The sequence below is a fragment of the Drosophila miranda genome, chromosome 3 (assembly GCF_003369915.1).
Source record: "Drosophila miranda strain MSH22 chromosome 3, D.miranda_PacBio2.1, whole genome shotgun sequence".
NCBI classification, from domain to species: Eukaryota; Metazoa; Arthropoda; class Insecta; order Diptera; family Drosophilidae; genus Drosophila; species Drosophila miranda.
In genome coordinates this window covers 21,657,008-21,681,457 of record NC_046676.1, presented here as the reverse complement: position 1 = coordinate 21,681,457, position 24,450 = coordinate 21,657,008, and the positions used below count along the sequence as shown (strand labels likewise).

General features: G+C 43.7%; 6 protein-coding genes across 19 annotated transcripts in view; 3 read left to right on the top strand and 3 right to left on the bottom strand.

Annotated features, from left to right (window-relative positions):
* The window catches only part of LOC108158960 (myocyte-specific enhancer factor 2), a 45,591-nt gene extending 36,934 nt beyond the window's left edge, over positions 1 to 8,657 (bottom strand). For 7 of the 11 annotated variants that reach the window (XM_017291791.2, XM_033391719.1, XM_033391720.1 and 4 more), the window contains exon 1: positions 7,885 to 8,657. The gene's annotated coding sequence lies outside the window, so the exon portion shown is untranslated. The remainder of the gene's footprint in view (positions 1 to 7,884) is intronic. The other 4 variants (XM_033391721.1, XM_033391724.1, XM_033391723.1 and 1 more) reach the window with 1 other exon arrangement.
* Positions 8,658 to 9,079: 422 nt separating this feature from the next.
* Positions 9,080 to 9,785, bottom strand: LOC108158964. The gene is made up of 2 exons (XM_017291799.2): positions 9,533 to 9,785; positions 9,080 to 9,479 (listed from the first exon to the last, which is right to left on the bottom strand). The coding sequence occupies exons 1-2, from the start codon at positions 9,762 to 9,764 to the stop codon at positions 9,316 to 9,318; spliced, it is 396 nt and encodes a 131-aa protein (XP_017147288.1). The 5' UTR covers positions 9,765 to 9,785; the 3' UTR covers positions 9,080 to 9,315.
* A 194-nt stretch (positions 9,786 to 9,979) lies between these two features.
* LOC117185951 (peptidyl-alpha-hydroxyglycine alpha-amidating lyase 1-like) lies at positions 9,980 to 13,093 on the top strand. Of its 2 annotated transcripts, none has more exons than XM_033391729.1 (6): positions 9,980 to 10,080; positions 10,303 to 10,486; positions 10,544 to 10,784; positions 10,842 to 11,341; positions 11,413 to 11,856; positions 12,435 to 13,093. In XM_033391729.1, exons 1-6 carry the CDS (start codon positions 10,000 to 10,002, stop codon positions 12,599 to 12,601), a joined length of 1,617 nt encoding a protein of 538 aa, XP_033247620.1. In that variant the 5' UTR covers positions 9,980 to 9,999; the 3' UTR covers positions 12,602 to 13,093. The 2 variants fall into 2 exon arrangements, with proteins under 2 accessions (XP_033247620.1, XP_033247621.1); XM_033391730.1 differs by having other exon boundaries at positions 11,413 to 11,928.
* LOC108158963 (prenylated Rab acceptor protein 1) lies at positions 12,837 to 14,245 on the bottom strand. 3 transcript variants are annotated; one of them, XM_017291798.2, is made up of 4 exons: positions 13,841 to 14,245; positions 13,649 to 13,774; positions 13,375 to 13,581; positions 12,837 to 13,310 (listed from the first exon to the last, which is right to left on the bottom strand). In XM_017291798.2, exons 2-4 carry the CDS (start codon positions 13,729 to 13,731, stop codon positions 13,019 to 13,021), a joined length of 582 nt encoding a protein of 193 aa, XP_017147287.1. In that variant the 5' UTR covers positions 13,732 to 13,774; positions 13,841 to 14,245; the 3' UTR covers positions 12,837 to 13,018. The 3 variants fall into 3 exon arrangements, with proteins under 3 accessions (XP_017147287.1, XP_017147285.1, XP_017147284.1); XM_017291796.2 differs by having other exon boundaries at positions 13,649 to 13,780; positions 13,841 to 14,244; XM_017291795.2 differs by having other exon boundaries at positions 13,649 to 14,245.
* Positions 14,246 to 14,777: 532 nt separating this feature from the next.
* LOC117188221 (eukaryotic translation initiation factor 3 subunit J-like) lies at positions 14,778 to 16,611 on the top strand. The gene is made up of 6 exons (XM_033391731.1): positions 14,778 to 14,955; positions 15,119 to 15,207; positions 15,413 to 15,532; positions 15,597 to 15,894; positions 15,966 to 16,102; positions 16,168 to 16,611. Exons 1-6 carry the CDS (start codon positions 14,940 to 14,942, stop codon positions 16,228 to 16,230), a joined length of 723 nt encoding a protein of 240 aa, XP_033247622.1. The 5' UTR covers positions 14,778 to 14,939; the 3' UTR covers positions 16,231 to 16,611.
* Positions 16,612 to 16,684: 73 nt separating this feature from the next.
* On the top strand, positions 16,685 to 18,590 carry LOC108160353 (WD repeat-containing protein 89). Its single transcript, XM_017294319.2, has 3 exons — positions 16,685 to 17,090; positions 17,142 to 18,114; positions 18,168 to 18,590. Exons 1-3 carry the CDS (start codon positions 17,063 to 17,065, stop codon positions 18,400 to 18,402), a joined length of 1,236 nt encoding a protein of 411 aa, XP_017149808.1. The 5' UTR covers positions 16,685 to 17,062; the 3' UTR covers positions 18,403 to 18,590.
* The last annotated feature ends 5,860 nt before the right edge of the window (positions 18,591 to 24,450 follow it).

Sequence of the window (24,450 nt, the reverse complement as noted above, 5' to 3'; positions counted from 1 at the left end):
TTTTTTTGTGTGCTTTGTTTTATTTCATTTTATTGCCATTGTTTTTTACTGCTTGCCTGTGCGCTACTGCTGTGTGCCTGTTGTTTAAAAACTCATTTCTTATGTGATTTTGATGTCAGCTTAACTGTGTTTACCGCTCTTCTGCTTGTCTCTCGTCCTCCGCGCTCTCTCTCTCTCTCTCTCTCTCTATCGCACAATTGACACCTTAATCATGAGCAGAAATTGTCAGAGCTTGAAAGCGCTGTCAAAGCAAAGAATTTTGTTTGTTTCCCCTCCAATCTTCTTGTCTTTAAATAATGCCTTCTGATTGGAATTGAAATTGGGATGCTGTCAATAGGAAGAAATTCATCAAATGATGTACGTATTAGATACCCTGTGGCATTGCAATTTAAGGGTTGCAGGGAAAGTTTCCTGCCTAAATTCCCAATAAGCGAATGGCCACATTTCGAATGAAACGAAAAGGGACCATTCGCCACTACCGATATGGTGCTGAGGAAATTGTGATATTATGTATCTACGTATCTTTTTCCATCCTTTACAACAGGTTACCGTTAAGCAGGATGATATTTCACTTACAGGGTATCACCATTACCTAGACCTTACGCTGCCACTCTTCAAATAGAAGTGTTTGCTTTGTTCACTGGAGCCACCACTCATCGCTCACCTCATCGGCTGTTTCTGAGTGGAGAATAAAAGAAGTTTGCTGAAATGTACAAACTCCAACAATGACGTCAAGACAGTGAAGAGTACTCGGAATGAAAAATATACAAGATAGATATATGTACATATGTACATAGAAAACATAATGAGTGCGGATTCAGATGAACAAAAATAACCACAACAGAGTGAAATGAACTAAAAATTGTGTTATCTTTATAGGAAGTTTGCTATCTTTAACATTATCTGACAGACAATTAGCGCAAAAAACGAGCAGACTCAGAGCTAGAGCATTCCTCGCATTCATTTATAATGGTTAACCCAATGAAAGCAATTAAATCATGTCGCGCGGGTCTCTGGGTTTCGTTGAGAGTTTTGGTGATTTGCCAAACGATTTGAAAAGACAACCAGACGGTGACGTGGCATGCCCCTTCCCTTCCCTTCTCTCTTTGGCAAACAACCTCATCGAATCGCTAATGATCTCAAGGTAATACTCCGCACAGCTTCATTGTTATTTATTTATTTATATTTTTTATTAATATTTGATTATAAATTCATAGCAAAAGAGAGAAAAAAAAATCCATCATTATAGAGGAGAACCAAGATAAATATTTATTTATTTAATATGTATATATATTTTTTTTTTTGCTAGACAAACACCTGAACAAAAAAAAAAGAAGCGAATCGTGTACAAAGCGTACTAGAAACTAACCAAAAACATATGAGGAAAAAAAAACAAAAACACTTTTCCAAGTACAAAGATGAATTTTAATTTTCTGTGATTTTGATCGAGTGGCTCCTCCAATCGATCGATCGGTCGGTCGGTTCCTTAAAAGGCAACTCTCGCCTCAACACAGAATGTTTTCGCTTTCTACGCATTAGCTTTACCCCCAATTATTCCATTGTTCATTTGCATTTTACCTAAAACTAAACACTTAACATGATTCAAAGTTTGTTAGGCTTTGTTTTTAATGGAATTGAAGGGTACAACGCCATTTCACAGATGTTTTTGCTCAATGCCAAAGGAAAAAAGTTAAAGAAAAGGTTGAAAAATGCCAAGGAAATCGCAAGAAATTGGCCTCATCATCGAGAACAAAGTGTAAAAGCCCTTAAAAGGAAGTCCATTGGTTTCAATCACTCAGGAAGATCTTCAGAAAATTAATTCTGATAAAATTTGGAAACTATATTGGAGCCTACACCTAAAACGTTCCTAAAAACCACCCAGAACTGTCCCGTCCCTGAAATGGGGAAACACCAAGGATCATAGAAACAAAAAGAAGGTCAATTCCCACGTTAATTAAACGGCTACCGGACTAAGGTTCATTGTCATTAAATGTCATTAAAAGCGGTAGCTCCAACCCTTAAACCCTCCCTGCCACTCCTCTTCGTGCCTTTGTGTCCTTCCACAAAAAAGAACACTTTTTGTCAGTTTCAATCGTTCATTCATTCATATCCCTCCATATGCTGGGGCTCTCAAGCACTTATGGATGACCTATCATTTAGATAATCTTTGACTCCGTGCCCGTGCCAACCACCCAGTCGAGCCCCACACTTTCGTAGCTCTCTATATTTTATTTTGGTCCCTAACTATTCCGCTATATTAATTCCATCTATTTTAAGGCACGAAGGTTGAGCACCAGCTATTTTTCGATGGTCAAATGTGGTGGCACTTGCATCAATAGAGATACAGATACAAGACACACTTTACTTATGTATTTCAATGGTAATTTTCGGTGTAAAATGTGCGGTTCATCCTGCAATCATTAACTTAATGAATATATACCTTTGCGTTTAAGTTTCAACCATTTCCCGTTGCTCAAATTCTAATGATTTGGCCAAAAAGAGGGTTAACGCACACACCTCCACTCCGAGTACACACGGACGGGACAGGCACATTTAAGCGGCTTAATGAACCATTTGGACATTTGGAAACTTTCACAGTCATCAAACATTATGATGTTGGCGATTTTTGGCACTCAACAGCAGTGCCACAAGTGGAACAAATGAAGTTTTTTGTGTGTGTTTTTCGACTTTTAAAATTTAAAGGAAATTTTGCAATGATTTGTAGAATAGCAAATGCTCTAACATGGAACACAAGGGAGTGGAGGGATGGGTATACAAAATACTGTAAATCATACATAAAATGGAGTTTGGTTCTTCTTCTAAAAGGTTCTTCTCTATAAGGCAAGGCACAAGATTACTTCTCAATAAACCATTAACCAAACGCCAATATTATTATTATTACCCCACAGATATCCCACATCTTAGTTCCTAACCTATCTTCCCGTCTTCTAGCCATACCCTACCCTAATCAAGCCTCAAGTCTGACAGTCGCTTAATAAAAACCCGTTCAACTAGACCCTGTCTGTCTGAAGTGATCAATGCCATCAAAAGACAATTACCAGACGATGGCCAAAAACAGTTCCACAGTCCAGTCCCCCTTTTTTTGCCTTACGCCAGGCTCCACTCCCTATCCCCCTCCCCCTGCCCCTGCCCCTGCTCCTGCCCCGTCCACACTCAAAACGAAACTGCAATGCCCAACGATGATAATGATCTTGCAAAAAGAAGACAAACAAAGAAGAAGAAAAAAAAAAGAATAAGCTGAAGTAGAGAAAAAACTGTAGACAAGCCATAGAGGCCCCATCATCGAGGCAGAGACCAAAGCTTAAAGATCGGCAATCGAGTGGCCACCGCTTTGGACAGGTCTCTCCGCGCTCCCACTCTCCAGCGGATCGTCCGTCCGTCCTCCCGTCCATCTATCCACTGGACAGAGGCCGTCCTCTGCGGCGATGAAAAACGAAACCAAAACGAAGCGAAAGCCGCAACACCAACACGACCAGCAAAAATTGTGGTCCAAAAATAGACACCGCTCATTAGAAATGGCTAAAAATAGGCAAAAGGCAGGCCAGGCAGCATTAAAGCGCTCGGGTACAGTGCGGGGAAGGGGGGAATGGAGTGCATTAAGTGGAGTGCGGAATCAAGAGAGGCAGAGCAAGAGAGAAAGAGGGATATACATACGTATGTATGTATGTATATAGAGGCGGTGGCAGCTCTCAAGATATGACGTATACGACACTGTGGACCAAATAATCTGTTGGAATCTAGTTATCAGAGGATGCCACTGCCACTGCCACAGCCACTGCTACTGGTGCACTAGTTATGCGGCTGTAGAACAGGTATTGCAGGTACTCCTTGGTATGCCAGGAACTCTGTTCGTGGAACTTGTTGGGGGATCCGCAAGACAGAAGGAGATCGTAATTGCACGTGTATAAGATGACGATGGAGAAACGATACGAAACCGTGTTGCCCAACACACCTATATAAAGATCTAGCTATGAAAAATCGCAGTAAAAGAAAGTAACCAAAAAAAAAAAATCAAAATTGGGTAACAATATTCCCCAGATCAGGTTCTACTTCTTTGCCATTTTGCACCGTTCAAAGTAATTTCCTCCTCATAACTTTCCATAAAATCTACAAGGAATTCCCTCCCCCAGGAATTCCCCGTGGCATCTTTTGTGAGAGTGAGCTCAGAGAGCGAGCATAATTTCAAACAATTTAGTTCAGTTCCAGTGGCATTTCAAGCTGTTTACATTGGGCAAATACTAGTGGGTGTGGGTTGTGGGGCTCGGGGGCGAAAAGTTGGAGGTTCGGAGGGAAAACCCAAGGATCAGGGACACGCGCAATATAAACGTTTGGGACAAGGTAAACGAAGTAAATTAAACACCAACAACAAATGGAAAAAAAACAACAAAAATGTACCCTCCGAAGAGAAGGCGACACTTGAAACACAAGAAGGAAACGCAGGCCACGAGAGCCGAAGCTATTGACACTCTTTCCCTTTGAATATATGCATGTAGGTACATATTAAGGCAGAGTTAAATATTTCTATTACCATTGAAAATGCATGATACAGGGGTTTGAACCGGATTCCGATAAACTATGAACTGGATCGATCATTACAAATATCTGCTCAAAGTCCTATTACCCGCAAAAAGAGTATACACACAGGCAGCAGAAGGAGGGAGAAAATACAACAAGGCAGCACCAAGAGCCGAAGGAGGAGGAAAAGGCGGACGGGCGACCGAATAGCAACAACAGGGCAAAGGCATGCGAAACAGCAGAAAGCATGGAGAAACCCAATAACATAAAAGCAAAAGAATTTTTGTTCTCTTCCCTACTTGGAGCCCAAAAGGATGATGATGATGATGGGCAGGCGGCCGGCCCTGCTGCTGCTGCTGCTGCTGAGAGCGATGGTTGGGGGCAGAAAAACCCGCTTACAACAGCGAAAAAAAAAAAGCAAGCAGCAAAAACGCCAAGGCAAGCAACGACCTTGATAAGTTTTACAACAGGGCAGGCAGCGACAAGGGGCAAGGGGAGCGGGGGTGGTCGAGGGAAGAGCGCACGTCAAAGGAAGAGCCAAACGAAGGAGCTTCACCTCTCTCTCTCTCTCTCTGTCTCGCACAGCACAACACAATCGATGCCCCCACCAGTGTGGTGAGTTCCATTCTCTCTTAGCTTTATTTGCCGCTCTCTCGCTGTCTCTCTCTCATCAACAAGTGTCCAGCTGTGTGTTGGAGGATGGAAGTGGTGGCGGGGGGGTTGACCTGTTCCTAACTCAATTCAATTTTTTGTGTCTGTGTGTCACATAAATGTACTCTCCCGCTCTCCAGCTCACCAGCTCTCCGGCTCTCTTTTCTCTCTTTGATAAACAGTGTGATGAGGTGGATTTTTTTCTTCCTCTTTCAAAGCTTGATTATCATATTCTGCTTTTTATTATTGAATTTCTTGCTCTTCACCCATGTGTGTGTGTGTGTGCGTGTGTGTGTGACGCATGTGTAAAGTGCGGCGCAGATATTGATATAACCCGTACCCCTATCCTTATCTCCTCCCCCCCCCTCCCCTCACCGTACGGAATGCTCGCCTTAAATGCCGTTCCGACAGTTAGTCTAACAAATTTGTTTGTTTGTTCTCCTATTCTCATCCTCTCTCTCTCTCTCTCTCTTTCTCTTTATGTCAACTGCCAGATCAGCTGGCATTCATTCGCAGAGGCAGAAGTAAATATAATTAATATTATTAAATTATTAAAAAACACAATATTGACCAAAACCAAACAGAAAATGAAAAGAGGAAGCCCGAAAGCATGTGCTCAAAAGCACAAGATGGAAAAGTTTTTTATTTCACAAATTAATTCAAAACTAAGAGAGAACAACAAAAGCAACACACAAAAAAAAAATGTACTGTAGACAACCTGCAACGTGCCTGCAATTTTAACAAAAAATTGCAATATCAAAATCAACGCGGAACAACCGCCACACCGATCTGCTAGGCGCGCTGCATAGGCGCTGCACTTGCAACGGCCAGGCCCAAACCGGACTGCAAGGCGGCCCCGCCCCCCTTACAGCACACACACACAGACACAGACACACACTATATAGTATATATTAAAGACCAGAGACGACGCCTAGTTGAGCATTTTGAACGACAACAGCAGCAGGGCAAGCAGCAGTGGACATGCCATAATTAATCAGGCCTGGCCGACAATATTTTACTACACAAAAAAAGAAATGAAAATTCCTTAACAGCAGTCGCCGGCAGAGGAGATCCTTAACGTGCAACAACAACATGTTGTAGGGGAAAAAATCAAATCAAAATCAATCAAAACAAGACGAATCTTACATACCCTTTCGACTGAATCAAGAATGAAATCAAATTCCTGAAGAATATGTACTGTAAATGCTATAGGATAACAGCAGAAACAACAACGATAATTTTTCTATTCTTCTTTCATTTTAATCAATATTTTCGACCGCTGAAAGAGTTTATGGCAATCAGTTTATGGTTATCATAAAAATGTCATTTCTTTGCCACTTTCTGCATTCCATTTTGTTGTTACCTAATCTTCAAAAAAATATACGTATTCCAAGGAATTTTAAATACAAATCGAACAAGTGAGAAACTCGTTTCCCTCTCAACATTAATTCGCATATTTTTACAAATTATATTAGAACTTATGTACATATGTATGTATGTATGTATGTACATTCATGAGATAATAGAACCAGAAACAGCAACAACAATTCCGAATATTTCGTGTACTGCGAAAACTTGTTTTATTTATGTTTGTTTTTGTTGTTGCTGCTGTCGCTTGTAAGCTTATTGAACAATTATTTTGTGGCGAAAAAAACTATGGAAATGGGAAATTTTCAGTTAAGCGAAGCTTGGTTACCCTATAATTAGGCTCGATTTATGGACTTCACTGCAACCAAATGAACGACAATTTCAAGAACGGCAGTTCAGCCACTTGGGATGTTCCCGCGAACTGCTTGCTCACGTCACGGATCAAAAGCCTCAAAAACACTGCTTGTATGCTTATATATACTATAGAATATACAGCCGATTTCGGTGCAGGACAGTTGTGTTCCGCTCCTCACATTTCCTTACTGATCTTAGATCTTTCACTTTGAAGGCATCCTCCGTTCTTTGAACACATATACCCCTAAAGAATAGACCTGAACTTCTAGGAAATATTTCCATGCATGATTACATGATTAGCACGGCAGAACTTGAAGTCAATTTGAAAACTTGATTGGGTAAAAGATTTTCCTCATGCATAATGGAAATTTTACGCTGAACCTTTTTGCGTGGAAATAATTCAATTGAAATAAATTAACGAAATCGAAAAATCCCCAGATTTATTGCACGATATTTTGCGGGGGTTTTTTTACTCCCATTGAGAGGAATGCATTTTAATGATTTAATATTATATATTATCTAATTCTGGGGTCTCTCAGTGTGCAAGGGCTGGAGTGGGAGGAAAAGAAACGGAATGGGAGGCAATGCCCGGGACTTTAGTGTAAGCTCCCGCTATCAATTGCTGTCGCCTCTTCGCTCATTGAGACTCATCAAGAGAGAGCGCAATAGCAGAGGAAATAATGGAGAAGGGGGGGACAAAGACAACGACAACCACAGCGACATCCACTTAATTCTATGTTGCATTTGGTTAAACCAACAACAAATCTGTTAAGCTCAAAAGAGAAGATTAAGCAGAACAACAATAAAAGAGGGCAGGAGAAAGTCAGCGGCAAGCGGGGGGAAACTGGAATGCCCAGTTTTACAAATGCACTGCAACGTGCCGTATAGCTCTCCCCCCTGTCGCACACAACTTACAAGAAATGCAACGAACAAGAAGACGAAGAAGACGAGGCAAAAAAACTGAATTCAACTTACCGTCCGCACAAGTTCAAGGCCAAGTGTTCAAGTCCCCTCCCTCTCTGGCGCTCTCTGGTTTCCGTGCTCTTTCCGTTTTCCTCTCTCTTGGCGTACTCAGAGAGACTGTTTACTTTGTACATGAAAAATAACTTTACTTTCGTTTTCTAAGCCAGAAGCTTGAGGAGGAGAGGTTGGGTGTTTGGGCGGCTGCCCCGAATGCAATCCAACTGCAACGGTAGTTATGTTGTTATTGTTGTAAGGTCACACTTTCGATTGGGGGTGCCCTTCGTTTCTCAACGTTTTATCTGTTATTGGCCCAACAACACATATATAGTAGATACGGGGGATATTGCACTGAGGGGAGCAGCAGGACCGACTTTTGTAAATTAATTAACAACATTCCCTCGCACACACACATAAACAAACACACATACTCATGATGCGAGCGCGCGCGCCTCGAGATAAGAGCAAAGCAATTTATTTGCAGTGAAATTTACGTTTTGCGCGCTGACCGAACCGAGAGTGGTGGGCGGTTGCAGGGGGGTATGTGGGAGAATTCACCACACACTCTCTCACACGCAAACCGACGTAAGCGCACGTTTTCGCAAGTTATGAAAATTTTGGTTCAAATTTTGGGTTATTTTGCCCACTCAACGGAAGTTCACTTTGCTACAGCTGTCTGTAGAATATTTATACGCTTTTAAACTTAATCAATTTAATTAAATGGAATTTTTCGATAACAGCCAGAGAGACAACAAGACGACGGAACGCTGTATTGTCAACAACAAATGCGGGAGCGGAATTGTAGCGAGCTTTGATGGTATTTTTGGTTAAGTTTGTGCTTAAATATGTGGTCTCACTTAGTGATGGGAGCTAGATCGCATATATTTATCTCGGCAGAATGTGACTACGTGCACATGCTTTACGGTCACACTGTTATGAGTTTGTTGAAAATAAAATCAGTTAAAAATTCAAGTTTTTTTTTAAAGCAAGTCAGTTGCAGGCTATTAAGACTTTGAAAATGTAGGGCAATCCTGAGCACAATCGAAGTATAGATATATTCTATCTTTCAGCCAACTAGAAAATGCAATAATGCCGACAAATGGAATCTCATTAAGGCAGTCGAATGAAAGCCAATTATATGGATTTTATAATTTATTAATTTTAAGCCTGAAACTCATTGTATTAGTTTATGAGAAGATAAAAACATGTTGATTGCGAATGGTTTATCCAACATTCCGAAGCTATCTTTCTAAAAATTTTTTTTGATTCAGATCAGTACTCAAGTGCTAGGCTTTTTGGTCAAACAAATCTAAAGTTAAAAGAATAGAATGAGCTCTGCTCTTTCGACAAAATCGAATTTGGTTTTTTTGGTTTGGTCTTGTTTTTTCTCTCAGTGCTAAACACACTTTAAAATGTTTCTATCTGTACCTAATTTATTTCTTAAAATTACAAGTGAAGATTCGCTTTCAGGGCATTAAATTCATGTCGGTCCAGTGCCTTGATATTGGTGCCCGAAAATGGCGACTTGAACTCCAGGTCTCGATGCTTGTTTACCAGAACCTTTTGCTCCGAGTAAATCAGATTTATCTCCTTTTCGATCTGCTGCTGGTCTGCGGAATCATTGCATTAGCTACAGAACCAAAGGAATGTCTGTCTTACATACCCTTCTTGAGCAGCTCCACTGCCTTGTCCTTCGGCATTTTCACCAGCATGCTCCCAATGGTGATCCAGGCCTTCTTCTCCTCCGACTTCTCCACGAGGCGCAATGCCTCGCGTGTCTCTTGGCGCCGTTTGTCCATAACCGTCAGCTCGTGCTTGTTGGCCAATATCTTGTCGGCCAGCTCCTCCGTCTTGGAGATCAGCTCGATGCTTTTATCCACTTCTGTATTTGACATATTATTTATCTGTGTTTTTTTATAAACAAAAATCTGCGAAAACACGAGAGTGTGACCAAAGCAGACGCACTAATAATACCCTAACGCCTGCCGAACAGCTGAATCTCATTCAACAGAAAAATAATGTCTGCGTTGTAATTATTTTATTTGCATATTTGTTTCTGAGAGCGAACCCCATTCTCACCAGACGAGATCTGATCTCTGGCACACAAGTCACTTAGTTGGTTAATTCGCAATGCATTCCACCAACCCTCACAGACGCTGGAGCGTCATCTTCCTGCTGGCAACATCCTTCCTACAACATACGCTTTCCGAGGTAATTAGTTCTTTGTGTATTCCGTAAATCTGTGAAAAGCTGGGTCGCCTGTTGGCCAGAGAGCGGAAAATAGGGTAACATATGGTTAGAATGGTTTGTGCGATGTGTGAGTGTGCGTATCTGCTGTCTGTGTGTGGGTGCTGTGCAAGTGCTCCCGTGGCATATATGTATACATATACTGATTGTTTGCATACCTGGCCTAATCTCAAACCCCTTCCGCAGAGTCAAAGTTCGCCACGTTATCTGCAAAACATTGACATGAGCAACAATGCCAGCATCAACAACAACGAGAGACTGCAGCAGATCCTTAAAGGAGCCGGAGCCGGCTCCACGCAAATTAATTGGCCACAACGCTCCAAGCAGGCCACACCCGACGTTAAGACTGAGTTAGCCAAACTAAATACCAGTAAGTGGCACTCCATTCTCCACTCAGAAAGAGTATTCCATGCTAATCCTCCGACAGCCTATATCTACCAGAATGCCTGGCCAGCGAACAATGTGAAGCTGGGCGCTGTGACAGCCGTGAGCTTCGACAAGGCCGGCAATGTGGTCATCTTCCATCGGGTGGACCGCATCTGGAGCCAGGACACCTTCGACAATGGCAATCAGTATCGGGAGAAGTTCCGCGGACCCATTCGAGAGAGCACTGTTCTGGCTCTGGAGCCTGCAACCGGCCGCGTCCAATACGATTGGGGCAAAAACTTGTAAGCTCTGAATTACTGACATACACAAATCTGCAACAAATATTCTGTTTCGTGCAGCTTTTACATGCCACACGGCCTGACTGTGGATCCCGAGGACAATGTCTGGCTGACGGATGTGGCCATGCACCAGGTTTTCAAATTTGCAGCACGCGGCGCTGGCAACAAGCCACTGCTGACGCTTGGTGTGGCCTTCCAGCCGGGCTCCGGCAAGAAGTTCTGCAAACCCACGTCAGTGGCCATCCTGGACAACGGGGATTTCTTTGTGGCGGATGGCTACTGCAATGCCCGCATCCTCAAGTACTCCAAGGCGGGCGAGCTGATACTGACATGGGGCCAGAACTCCTTTGCCGGCGTCTCCTATGATGTGGCTCCACAGAACTACTTTGCCATTCCGCATGCCCTGACTTTGGTCCCAGAGTTGGAGCTGCTGTGTGCCGCCGACCGGGAGAACGGACGGGTGCAGTGTTTCTACTCGAGCAACGGCACCTTCCACTCCCAGTACCACAATCAACTGATTGGCGATCGACTGTTCAGCATGGCTTATACCCCGGCAGCAGGTTAGTCTCCGTGGCCCGTCTTGATAATGGTTCCGAGAAAAGCAGTTTACAAACATTTCTTTCCCTTCCAGGTGGAGAACTGGTCATTGTCAATGGTCCCAACGCTGAGTTGGGCTTCCATCCGGATCATTATAACGAAGTGCATGGTTTTGTGATGAGCATGCGGAACAGGCAATTGGTCTCCAAATTCGGGCCAAACAATTTGGAATTTAAGAATCCCCACGATGTGGCCGTAACAGCCGATGGTAATGAGATCTATGTGGCCGAATTGAATCCCATGCGCATCCACAAGTTCTTGCACAAATCCCTGGCCAAGCCCATGTCACTGTCGGCCACAAAGGATGTCCAAAGTATTAGTGGTGTGCCCGCCGAAGCACCGGCAGCAGGAGTGGACGCTAGCCAGACGACGAGACACCATCCCAGTGGCAAGGCCGTACTGGTAGCATCGTTAATGCTGATATTTGCCGGCTCCACCTTTGCGCTGGCCCTCCTCATGGCCAGGCGGCGAAAACGAGGTAATCAAGCCATCAGCAGCGCTGCCCCGCCGAGCGATCTGGTGTACCGCAAGCTCACTGCGTCCAACCAGAGTCTGTGCTAACAATCTCAGTATCCTAATCCATCGTGTTAATCACACTCACTCAATGTCCTATATGTAGTTCTGTCCTATTATACACTGGTGTTAATTCGTAACCGGATTGTGCATATCCATTTGCATATTTGTATTTGTGTTACTGCTATCATATATTAGTTAATAATTATAATTTGTAATACATATAATTTTAAGTTGATTTCCGGCCACATTCCCTTCCGCCCAATTATTTGAATGCTAATCATCGGTTGCCTTTTTTGGTGCTTTCTTTTGTATACACAACAGACAAACCCCTTTATGCAATATACAACAATACATTTTCTAAATTTAAGTGTGTTCTGTTTTCGTTTATGGTTTGTTTCAGTGCAAAATTAACACAACTACTCGTAAGAGAGCATGTAAGAGCGTGTCGCGTGTCGCGCGTCTAATGCATGGTCTGTTAAGTGCACCTCTCCTTTTTATGCCCAGAAACTCATCCAAATTCATTGATTTGAACATTCACAGGTTGTCTGCCTTTTGGCGCCCGCAGTCGGCGACATGCCTGGGAGAAGGCCGAGGGCTTCAAGCTGGGTGGACTGCTGGACAGGGACCGCAACGGCTTCGAGAAGCTCGACCAGCAGGCCAGCGATGAGGAGCAAGAGACTCTGGCGAGTGGGGCCTCATACGCCTAGACAGGACCAAGACTTATGTACATCTAACTCAAAAATCATTCCTAGCCTAGTTCTAGTTCTAACTACCTGTACCTCAAAGATTCCACTTAGTTGTACACACTCTTTTTATATGTTCTTCTGTTCTCCCTGTCGACATCATTTGATATATTTGAATGCATTTTCCTATTGCGATTGCGCTCAATCCTTTTGATTTGCCAAACGGGAATATAGTCTTATGAAACATCATCGAATCGTCTGTGTTTGTTTGGTTTTTATTGTAAGTCTACGATGGTTAGACTAAGAAAACTTAACTAAAATTCGTTATAAATACGTGTTTGTATCGTATATTGCTGTTTATCCACTAATAAGGCCCCTTTGCGGCAAATTCTTTGCTTCTGCTTTGAAAGATTCTATCAAGATTCAAGTTGTGGTTGGAGGTCAGACAACTTCGGCTAGAAAGCCCTCATTTTCCTCCGTCACAATAGCGTCGATATTGTAGAATATCGCGTGAAAGGCTATGACAAAAAAGGAGGCCCCCAGTGTCCAGAATAGTAGTGCGCCTGCACCCACCAGAAAGAGCAAGGGCGTCGCCCCTAGGTTAACGGCAATGAGCTGTTGACGCGGCGTCATTTGAGTGCCCATCACGGTAATGTTTACATTGCGAGAACGCACCCTGTGGCATAGGAGGGCGGCACCTGCCAACACCAGCAATATGAGCGGCGATGTAATGCTGTAACAATGGGACACAGTTAGTGTTTAAACAACAGTTTATACGATCACGCGATGATACTCACAGGCAGTAGATCATCAGCACAACAAATACGAATATGTAATTGCTTTGGAAATAGGAGAGATTGCGCTTCACGCGGCTGGTCAAACGCGGCATGCTGACGGCCGTCTTGAAGTTGTGAACGTTGAAGAAGACTGACCAGGGGCGCATCGCGCTGCGGACCAACTGTATTAGCTCCAGTGGAGAGGGCAAGTTTTGGAGTTTGGGCAGGCTTCGTAAAAGGGTACAAAATTATAATCTACTATAAGATATACATGTATGCAAAGGATGGGTCTTACCTATTCAGATCGAAAGAGAACCTGCCACCACCTTCTTGCGGCACCTGCATGTGTCCGCCCATATTAACGTTTGTTTGGGCCATTTCGAATTCGGATTCGTTTTGTTTCTAAATTGCTGCCACGTTCCTGCGGCTTCGAATGGTTGGATATTGTTGTATCGTTCTGGGTCGAAAGATATTCCACTTATCTCACCGTATGTGTGTGTGTGTATATTATTCACAGAATTCTTTTATCGGCGGCGGATCGAATGCTGCGGCAAAGAGGAAACGAAGATGTCGGGTGCTGATGTTGCGGTCAAGTCAAGGGAGGCCCACTACATTGAAATGAAGAGAAACACACACAGCCGCTTCTCCTATTGTTTATTTCACTTCACTATTAATTTTTTGACATTTTTCGAGAATCTGATGTGGCAGCCAGTTTAGGTGTTGAAAAACAGTGCAGACACCGCCTACTTTCAACGGATTCTGGCTGTTTTGCTGTCAGGACAACTAAGTTTTTCAAGTTTGAACCTGATAATATCGTTCTAATACCCTATTTATTTGGTTATTTAGTTTTGGGCAAAACTCAGTTTCATAGTGGTGGCAAAAGGTTGAGTTATGGTTTCAGTTGGGTTTTATTTTCAGAATATTTCAGCCCTGTTCTGCCTATCGTGGAACTATCACGAGTAGTAACTACAAAAACTAGCAGATCAGAAATCAAATAGCCTATTATTATTATTATATTTAATATTAAGGGCGTATAACAATTCGTGATCAGCATCGAAGCTGATCTTGTGCCATCAAAACCCTTAAGTTTTTCAAAAATGTCGGAAAAAGGCAAGAAAGAGACTGTATATTTGATTGGTTTTTGCAGCATGAGTCCCCTTTCCATTTCACTTACGTTTTATTTACACACAATCAAATAAAAATGAGTATTTATACCTAACCAATATTGCAGAAATTTGATTCATCAACTGGATAAAATTATGTGTTTAGGCCTGAGGACCCTATTAAAGGAATAATATTAAACCGAATATCAAAATCGAGCAATATGATGGAACTTGAATACAAATAATTCGTCAGTATATTTTAAAAATGCGATGGTATACCGAAATCGGTATATTTCTGAGGGTCAGACCGTATATCTTACCAATATGTCTGCGGTCACACTGATCTTTGCTGATTTCGATTTTGGATTTATTTGTTAAATTCCCGTAATTGCAGCGCTGCTGGAACGGTGACGTAGTTAGTGGAACACATATTGTACCATCAAAAGCACAAACACCAATTGAACACACATCAAACATACAGCCATGGCCGACGACTGGGGTGAGTGGGGCGGTACGCGGGGGCGTCGCTGGTGGACAATAAACGTGGTCGCTGCCATGCAACCAACCTTGGATGCGTATTTTTAGCCAATCTACGTCTACGCGGAACGCTAACCGTCCATATTTCTCTTTTATTTCCTTTCCCTCATGATGTGGCACCACAGAATCTGTAGCCGACAGTGAAATCATACTTCAAAATGCAGCAAGCACCCTAAACAAGTGGGAGGGGGAGGACGACGACGACGATGTGAAGGTGCGCATACCAAGTAAATCATTTGACAAGCAAATCTTCCAGCATATGCTGCAGAACAACAACAAAAACGCCAGCGAAAGCAACAACTTAAACTTGTTTTCGTGCACTCTGGCTTTTGTTCATCAGTTTTCACTTTCATTGTGGCCTGAACACGTGTACAGTTTTTGATTACTCACCATTTGACTGTTTCTCTCTGCGGCTGTAGGAGAGCTGGGAAGATGAGGAGGAGAAGAAGGACGAGGAGAACGAGAAGCCCACAATAACAGATGTGCCAGTCAAAACCAAGCCAAGCAAAGCGCTGAAAGCCAAACTAGAAGAACAAGCGGTAAGCAAGATTCGGTTTATCTTAAATTTTAAACAAGATAATAAAATTCTTCCCCTGGCAACAGCGGCTTGAAGAGGAGAAGGAAGCGAAACGGCTGGCCAGCCTCACACCCGAGGAGAAATTGGCCGAGAAGCTGCGGTTGCAAAAGATCCAGGAAGACTCCGATTTGAACCACGCCCTGGACACATTCGGAGTGACGCGTGCAGAAACAAACGGCAACGGCCTAGACTCCTTCAACCCGGAGACCAAGGAGGAGTTCAAGGAGTTCGGTTCTGCGCTCAGCTGGAAGGTCGGCCAGTATCGCGAGTCTGCGGAATTCCCACAATTCGTCGAAGACCTAGTGCGCGGTCTATGCATACACCGTGAGTGATCTGATTTTCTGAGACTTCAGATCGACGAAATGATAACACGAATTCCATTCCCCCTTATCAAGTGAGCGCCGCTGACATTAAGAAGGTCAAGATGAGCGTGGAAGTCTTGCACTCGGAAAAACTCAAAATGGAAAAGGCCATTGCCAAGAAAGCAGCCGGCAAGAGCAAGGGAAAGGCCACGCTTCGCACAGAGAGCGATGTAGGTCCACGCCCAATCGACGGCACAGAAAACGTCATTAATTTGATTACCCTTTTTGCTTGCAGGATATTGATGATTACAAAAAGTATGGCAATGATTTTTCCGAAGATTACGATGACTTCATGTGAATAGGCGATATTCGAGTATATATATAGTTACCCCCTCCTGCATATATCTAATTATTCAATACATAGTTGCTTGTTGAAGAGTTCTTGGTGTTATAGAAAGTGCGCAGGAATTAAAAAAACTTTGTTGGTTATTTATATGACCCCACAAAACATATAGATCGTCGGTAGACACAGCGAGAGAGACATACATATAGATATACTAGCATACGGTCGAGTCAAGTCAAGTCAAGAAAAGCAATCAGGAAACCTCAGCGAAAAAGAAACGACAGATATTTAGGAACATTTACTACAAAAATTACTTATGGCAACCACCTACTTGGAATGGCTTCTTGCAAAATTCACCTTTGTATAAATAAAACTTCATTGCGATATTAAACGGTATTTACTGGGTGCTTAAATTACATTTTATAGAAATAATTTCGACACCGCCACAATTGTATCATCATCTCCAATGACTCCAATGTGGAGGCGGTGCATGGCACTGTTGCCATGATCTTTTTCAAATTGTTGACTTTCTCCGCCCTTTGGTGTTGCTTGGTCGTGGTGAATGGCAAATGTTTGCGGTGGAAGAAGAAGGGAGCATAGGGAGTGCTGACGGTTTCTGATTTGGCTCTAAACTAGCTAAGGAACTTAACAAAAAACTCTTAAAAATGTTCAGTTTCAGTATCTGAAGATAATGAAATCCCATGAATCTGAGAAAAACTATTTTACATAATAGATAGATATCCGAAAAGCTATCAAATCTTCAAAGCTATATTTTCCAGCCAACAGTAGTTTGCGAAAAAGCTAGTTTGCCAACTCTGAGGCCAGCCAGCACGTGTGAACAACAAAAATGACTGATTTTGACAAATATTTGGAAGGTGAGCGATAATGAACTAATCAACTGACTATTAACTATCCTGGTGTTACAGAAGCAGTCACCAAGGACCTGCCCAGCTCCGAGGACGAAGCAGACATCAAAGACGAGGACACCTGTAGCATTCAAGAGCTTGCCGCCAATTTCCGGCTGCAGTACAAGCCGCAAGATGAATCGGTGGTTTCGCTGAAGCGGGACTATGTACTGAGTCTAGGTGCAGACCACAGATTCACCCGGATAGCTGCCGGTCTGTCCAGCACAGCCGTTCACATCTACGATCTGGAGACGGCCGGAGGACTGAAAACCCTGCAAGATGTACCCGCCAAAGAAAAGACCGAAACGGGCGCTACCATCTGTGGAGTGCAGTTCCTCGATGAGGGCTCCGATGCCCTACTTGTGGGCACCACTGATGGAATGGTGCGTCTCTTTGACCTACGCACCTCAGGCGAGCAGGCCAGATTCGAGTACCAAAGCGATCCAGAGGCACAATTCCCACAGGTGCCCAAATCCCTAACATGCTTTGATCGGAATGCCAATAGCAGAATTATTTGCTGCGGCACGGAGCAATACATCGGCAGTGTCCATCTACTGTTCTTCGATGTGAGAGAGCGCAAGCAACTGGGTGGCTTCTACGAGAGCCACCAGGATGATGTGACCTCAGTGCGCTTCCACGATCGAAATCCAGATATGCTCTGCACCGGAGGCACCGATGGCCTCATCAATTTGTTTGACATCAAACAGACCGACGAGGACGAGGCCCTGCAGATCACGATCAATACGGAGAGTAGTGTGCACCGACTGAACTGGCATCGTAACGTCTACGACAAGGACATCATCTCGTGTATTACCCATACCAATGATTTTAAGAGCTACGAGTGCGAGGAAGGCGACGAGGTGGCTTCGTTTGAACGGTCCGATATCACTGAGGCTATTCGACGCAAGAATGCGGGTAATTTCAACTTGATAAATGCCCATAATCTGGAGGACAATGGCGTGTTCCTTTTGGCAGGCACTAACTACAATCGCGGGTGAGTCTTAATGCTTCAATTTGTGTTCCCTCTTCTGATAACTATCCTTGCAGAGAGATCCTGCGCTCTGTGAGCGTCCTATCCAAAGAAAAGCTCGAACCATTGGCCAATTTCGCTGGTAATAAGCAAATCGTTCGGGACAGTCTATTCGATGCCAAGCGCCAGCTGCTGGTGACGGGCGGCGAGAGCGGCATTGTTAGCGTTTGGACGCAGGATGCCACTGGAAACGTGAGCAACAGTGGCAAGCTGAAAACCAAGATAAAATCCCACAAAAAGACGCCGTATTAAATATAACAGTACACATTATATGTTTTTAAATAATGGAGAGTTCCAACAGATGTTGTTTTGGACTAGTTTTGGCCTTTATTGGTGCATTAGATGACAAACATTTTCTCAGTTCTATAACATCCATTTCCCCAGGGTATGCAAAATGTTGCTCAATCCGGGTCTTGTAAATATACATATCTCGATCCCGATACCCATTCTTGGTTTCTGTAAGAAGACCAAAACCTTGAAAATATCGTTGAAATACCTTTAAAACAGAGACTGAATAGAATTGGCCTATATTGGTGCATTAGATGACAAACATTTTCTCAGTTCTATAACATCCATTTTCCAGGGTATGCAAATTGTTGCTCAATCCGGGTCTTGTAAATATATCTCGATCCCGATACCCATTCTTGGTTTCTGTAAGAAGACCAAAACCTTGAAAATATCGTTGAAATACCTTTAAAAGAGAGACTGAATAGATTTGGCCTATATTGGTGCATTAGATGACAAATATTTTCTCAGTTCTATAACATCCATTTTCCAGGGTATGCAAAATGTTGCTCAATCCGCGCAATGTTATGGAACGATTTCACGGCACATGAGTCTGGCCCATACAAATTCATGTTGCCAGCAACATAAAACGTAAGTGAGTATGGAATGTAAGGGACATTGTTGAGGGGAAAAAGGACATTGTTGCGGGGAAAAATCCCTCCACGAAGAGAGGATATCCCATCACAAAATAGAGAGCAAGTGCCAATAAAATATGCGGTCTCACTCTAAAAAAAAATACTGAAAATGTATCATATTCCTCGTTTTTTATCTTCCGTCGAATATTCCCAGCTAAATAGAATACTCAGCTATGCCCACATAATTTTATACGATTGATGAATCAATTTTCTACTTGACTGGCTTATTCTAAATATTTGCTTTTATTGGAATAACGTTGAAAATGAAATTTCATATAAATGAAATTGACAAAATATACCATTTATACCGATATACTGTAAATATACCTTCGGTTCAATTTTGACCTCAAAAATACCGAAAAGGTGTAACTGCTGTCGCAGGGTCACTGCTGTGAAATCGTTGGCCTAACAACGTTAGAATATTACATTACGTTATTGAGTGAGGAAAAGTGTTGCATACCTTCGAGGCGTGTAAAATAGAGTGCACAAGGACATGGAATGTAGCAAATACATTGGATGTTACATTATTATTTGAATTTAATATTTATTTTAAATTTTAATATTTCGTGTAATTTTTTTTGTTAGGGGTCATTGTATGTTAATTGATGTATTTATAGTAAAACAATTCAAAATCCTATCCCTATGAATTGATTTGTATTGTATATATGTAATTAAAGTAATTCTACTCGTAATACAGTACCCTCCTCGTGGTACTGATTATTTCGACCCCATCTCATTTATGCGATCTGTTGAGTAAAAAATTAGCACATCCTCAGCGCAGATAAACGCCTTTTGCCTCTCCCACTTCTCTGTTTCCCTCACTATCGACCATGCAGAGTGAAGCCCAATTAGTGCTGCAGTAGGCATTTCAAATCCGTGCCCACAATTCGTCTAATCCACTGCCACCGACCTGCCTGTACCGCCCATGTCCGTTCCACTCCGTTCTGGTCTGTGAAGGATCGGATCTGGGCCTAGTCCTGGCTAAATGTTGACAAATACAACACCTACGATACAAATAAAATTGCTACAGAAGTACCTCCCAAAAACGGGCACTGCCCCGACCGGAACGACTCAATTTTCACAAATTTACGCCAAAACCAGGAAACAGCAAAAGAAACAGAAACAGACTCTAAAAGATTGCTCGACGCCGCCACTGAAGCTGTGGGTTTGCTCCTGCAGAGCAGAGTCCAAATTCGAATCGGAGTCCCAGTCGCAGAGTCCTGCGAGTAGCCAGAGTCCTGTAGCTCACTCGAAAACCGCCACTCACCGTGGCTAATTGCTCATCAATAAAGATGCTAGCTGTGCAGGACTCGGATTCCATTGAAAATGTTTGCATTGCTCAGATTCTCCTCTACGCTCCTCCGAGTCCAAGTCCATGTCCGTTGCAACCAAAATATTATGGTGTTCCCCGCTGTTCTCGCACAGCCAGCGCGAATTTGCTGCGGTAAGTCGATGCTGCTTTTGGGTCTCGTTCTCGGCACGGCATCTCCTTGTCCTTTTGCATCTATGTGTATCTTCTGGCAGCGCTCCTTTGGCGGCACTGTGTCCTGTCGTCGTTGTTTTCCCGTGATTTGACATGTCTGTTAGCAGGATGCCGTTGCCTGACCCTGAGCTAGAGTGTGTTCTAGCTATGTGTTCCACTTTGATGTGATTCGTCAATGCGGTGGACTACTGCTACCGACTCTTGGCACTCTGTGTTCTGTGTGTATGTGTCCTCTGGTTTCTATTTTCTGCAGTCTGCGGCTTTCCAGCAGTGTTTGTTGGCGAATCTCTCCGTTGGCTGGTACTCTCCTGCTCTCCTCCTGCCAAAAGATGCATTCGTCACAGTTGAAACGGGATTGGTCGCCCACCGTAGTGCTCTGTACTTATAGTAAACGAGTCCGATTGATTGGCCACCCCAATGGGAGGCCAGCCTCAGCCCCATCTTCATTTTCAATCCCCACTCTACTGGCTTTCCTTCGATGTCTGGCCATCCATTGATGATTGTACTCCAGTTTCCCATTTCCTAAAACCAGAGACATGCCATAAGATCCTAAAAAAGAAACCGCTAATCATTTTGCCCACACAAAGAGGGAACAATCCTCTGGCCAAACCTAATTATTTGACTCAATTGTGAGCCCCGGGCTCGTGGACACTTTTTGTGGCCTCTTTTTGTTCCCGACACGACACTCGACAAAAAGCGAGCCAATTTTTTTTTTGTAGACCACTTTGTTGCTCTTTTTATGAGTTTTTTCCATTGTCCATTGTCACTTTTTTCCACGGCCTATGCTCCGACCTGGCAGCGATCCTCGGTGCTGCCCTACAAACATCCTAATTACGGCAGTTAGTCGTTGTTCCAGAAGGGACCTGGACTACAGTTTATTACGCGCTCGAATTTCCACTAAAAATTGGACCGAAAAAACTAGGTAGAGTCTCGGGACGCGCCTTTTTATTGGTGCACCTTCGCCGGAACTGAGAGCGCGACGACCGCAGAACAACGGCGACCGGCGATGAGGATGCTGCTCCCGAGGATGCATCCTGGCCATGGCAGGACGACGACGACGACGACGACGACCTCGCTGCATTAGAAAACTAGATCAGTTTTTTGTTCTAATTTTTGTGCCCTGCCCTGCTCTCCTTATGCTTTATTGTTTATGGTCCATTTCCATTTCCATTTTCATTTCCACTCCCATTGTTTTGCCGCAAAACAAACTCCGGACTGGAATTATGGTATGGTATATGCAGATTTTTATGGGCACTCGGGTGATCTAGTTCGCGGAATGGGCGCGTATCCTGTAGCGCTGGGACCTCGACCGGCCCTCGGAGGATGTCTGTATGTCTGTATTAGGAAAGTAGATCAAGTTTTTTGTTCCCTTTGTGCGCTTTTTTCGCTGCGCTAGTTTTTTTCCCCGAACGCAGCAAACTGCTCTAATTTTTTAATTCTTCACGGGTTTTTATTGTGCTCCTGGAAAAACTACGGTCTTCCACAAGGTTAGAGCGTTCTAGTTACCTGTTAATTGTGGCCATAACTCACATTCACGTCCGCATTCAGTGCTCTCATTTTTAAGATATGTTCTTTTCTCTGTGTTTTCTGTTCTTTTCCGCTACGGCATTCATATTTTTATGAGGCTGTTCCTTCGGCCGGGCCTAGCATAAATTATTTGAATTTGTTTTTCCATTTGCTCTGAAATTGTCCATTATTGGAAAACTGTGTGTGTTTTCATGGTATTGAGTTTTTACATAGTTCGCCTTGGGGTTGGAACTGATTGTCTGACTCTCTGTCCCCCGGGGGATGGGATACATGGCCCTGTCCAGGGTGGAGTCTTGTGTTAAAGTGGAGGAAAGTCTGCAATCATGCAATATAATCAAGTAAACTTGGTGATGGAATTCATACAAAAACAATAATCTCAAACAATTTAGCAGCATTCCATTTGCCAAATGTTCGATGATCTTACAGTCTTAAACATACTATGTGCATACATATGATAGAAGATCTAAGAAGGTAAAACAGTACATTTATCTTCAGATTAAGATTGAAATCAAATCGGAAACAATCTTAAGCAGGGGCTTTTCGGCCATTATTAAGATTCGCACAGCTTTGTTTGCGAATGCTTTCCGTATTGTATAAAAAATAATAATGATAATAGTCATTATTTTATGGCGGATATCATCGCAGTACAATTTGCTCGGCATTTTTATGGCATGGCCAATTTTTGCACAGTGTCTAGGCCTTTCCTTTGCCAATTCTGTTACCCGTCTTGTCTCGTCTCCCACTTTCTGTAAGGGAAGGGAATAAAGATAGAGGCCCAGCCCTCCGTCCAGTATTCGCCATTTACTTCCCATGATGACGGACATAATCAGCGAGATCGGATCGGCGCTTTGTGCGTGCAAAATGTGCAATAAAGCAGCAACAACGGGAGGATCGCTAGAGGCTTCGTCTTCGGCTTCCCGGTATTTATTTCGCAGCGAAAGGCCAGAAAGTGTTCTTGGATGGAGTGTTGAGGCCGGACAATGGCCAAGGGATTGCAATGGACAGGGGCAGGTACTGATCCTCGACAGTGCAACAGATCGACACTTTCGCCTGGTGAAAGGTCTGCCATAAAGGGTATTTACTGTCGCTGCCGCAGTGTCGCCCTGAAGCCATGGCTGGGCTGGTTGAAGTTGCAACTCAACTCAACCCAATCCAAAAAGGGACACTCTCGCGGACACACAGAGTCAAAGACAATGGTGGCACAATAGGCAAGGTTGTGGGTAGGGTTCTGTTCTGTTCTGGACGGGTCGGGTCGTGTCGGGAAGGCTTGCACTGGGCCTTTTCCAGTGCGGCCCAGAGAGGAGATCGCTCCAGGTAGAGCCTCTGGCGAGTTAATGCTAATGCAAATTGCGGCGCAATATAACCCAATAATTTTAACTAACTCGCAATGGACAGGGCAGTAGAGCAGTAGAGCAGTAGAGCATTGCAGGAAGGATGCATTACTCGGGAATGGAATGCATAACAATGGGCAAGGACCAGGGTTCCGTTTCGCGAGATGAGGTTCTTTGACGGTTCCTTGACGGTTCCCTGTGTGCTCGCTGCTCTGTGTTAATCCGTTTGCCATCCGCAAGATTATTAGTCAATTTTCATATTTCCAGTCGAGTCGCAGTTTTGGTTTCACTTTCCTCCTTTGCCACTTCTTGCCTTGCCTCATGTGGATGCCGTTGCCGTTGCCGTTGCCGACCGACGAGTTAGATTTTATTGCAGCATCTTGAACAATCAACTGGAATTTGGTAACATGCTGCGCGGCCTAACCCTGGAGATTGCTCTACTTTCGCCTCAATTGAATCGGAGTTAGGCGGAAGACGGACCCTTGCGACCAAGGGTTGTCTCCCGGCCTCAGGAGTTTCCACAGTCAACGCTTTCGCTGGTTTGTTTATTTGTTTGTTTGTTTTAGCCAGGATTAGCCCGAGGGCTTGACTTGGAACCCGACCAAAGCCAAGGGCTTTAGGGCATGCTCAAGAGATCCCTATATCCCTATCCCTGTCCCCGATCCCTAAACCGATCCCATTTGGCAATTTCATTAGAAAGTCATAAAACACACATAATAATGAGATGTCGAAGGGATTAAGATTAAGGGACACACACAGGCAGCAGGATCATTAACGGACTAACGGAATTGGGTTATTTTTTGCGCTCAACCGGACGGAGCTTAACGCTAAGCCACAAGCTTAACCCCTTGTGAGCCGCGGCAGGTAAATCGATGACCGATGTCGCTTGCGCAAGGCCCCTACTACTCCCCTCCCATATGACACCCCACTACCCCTGCCCCCCCCCCCCCTCTCCACCAGCAAAGTGTATGTACAGTTGCCTCCTCTCTGGATGATTATATCATCATAATAAATGTTTTTCCCAACGAAACTGAAACCG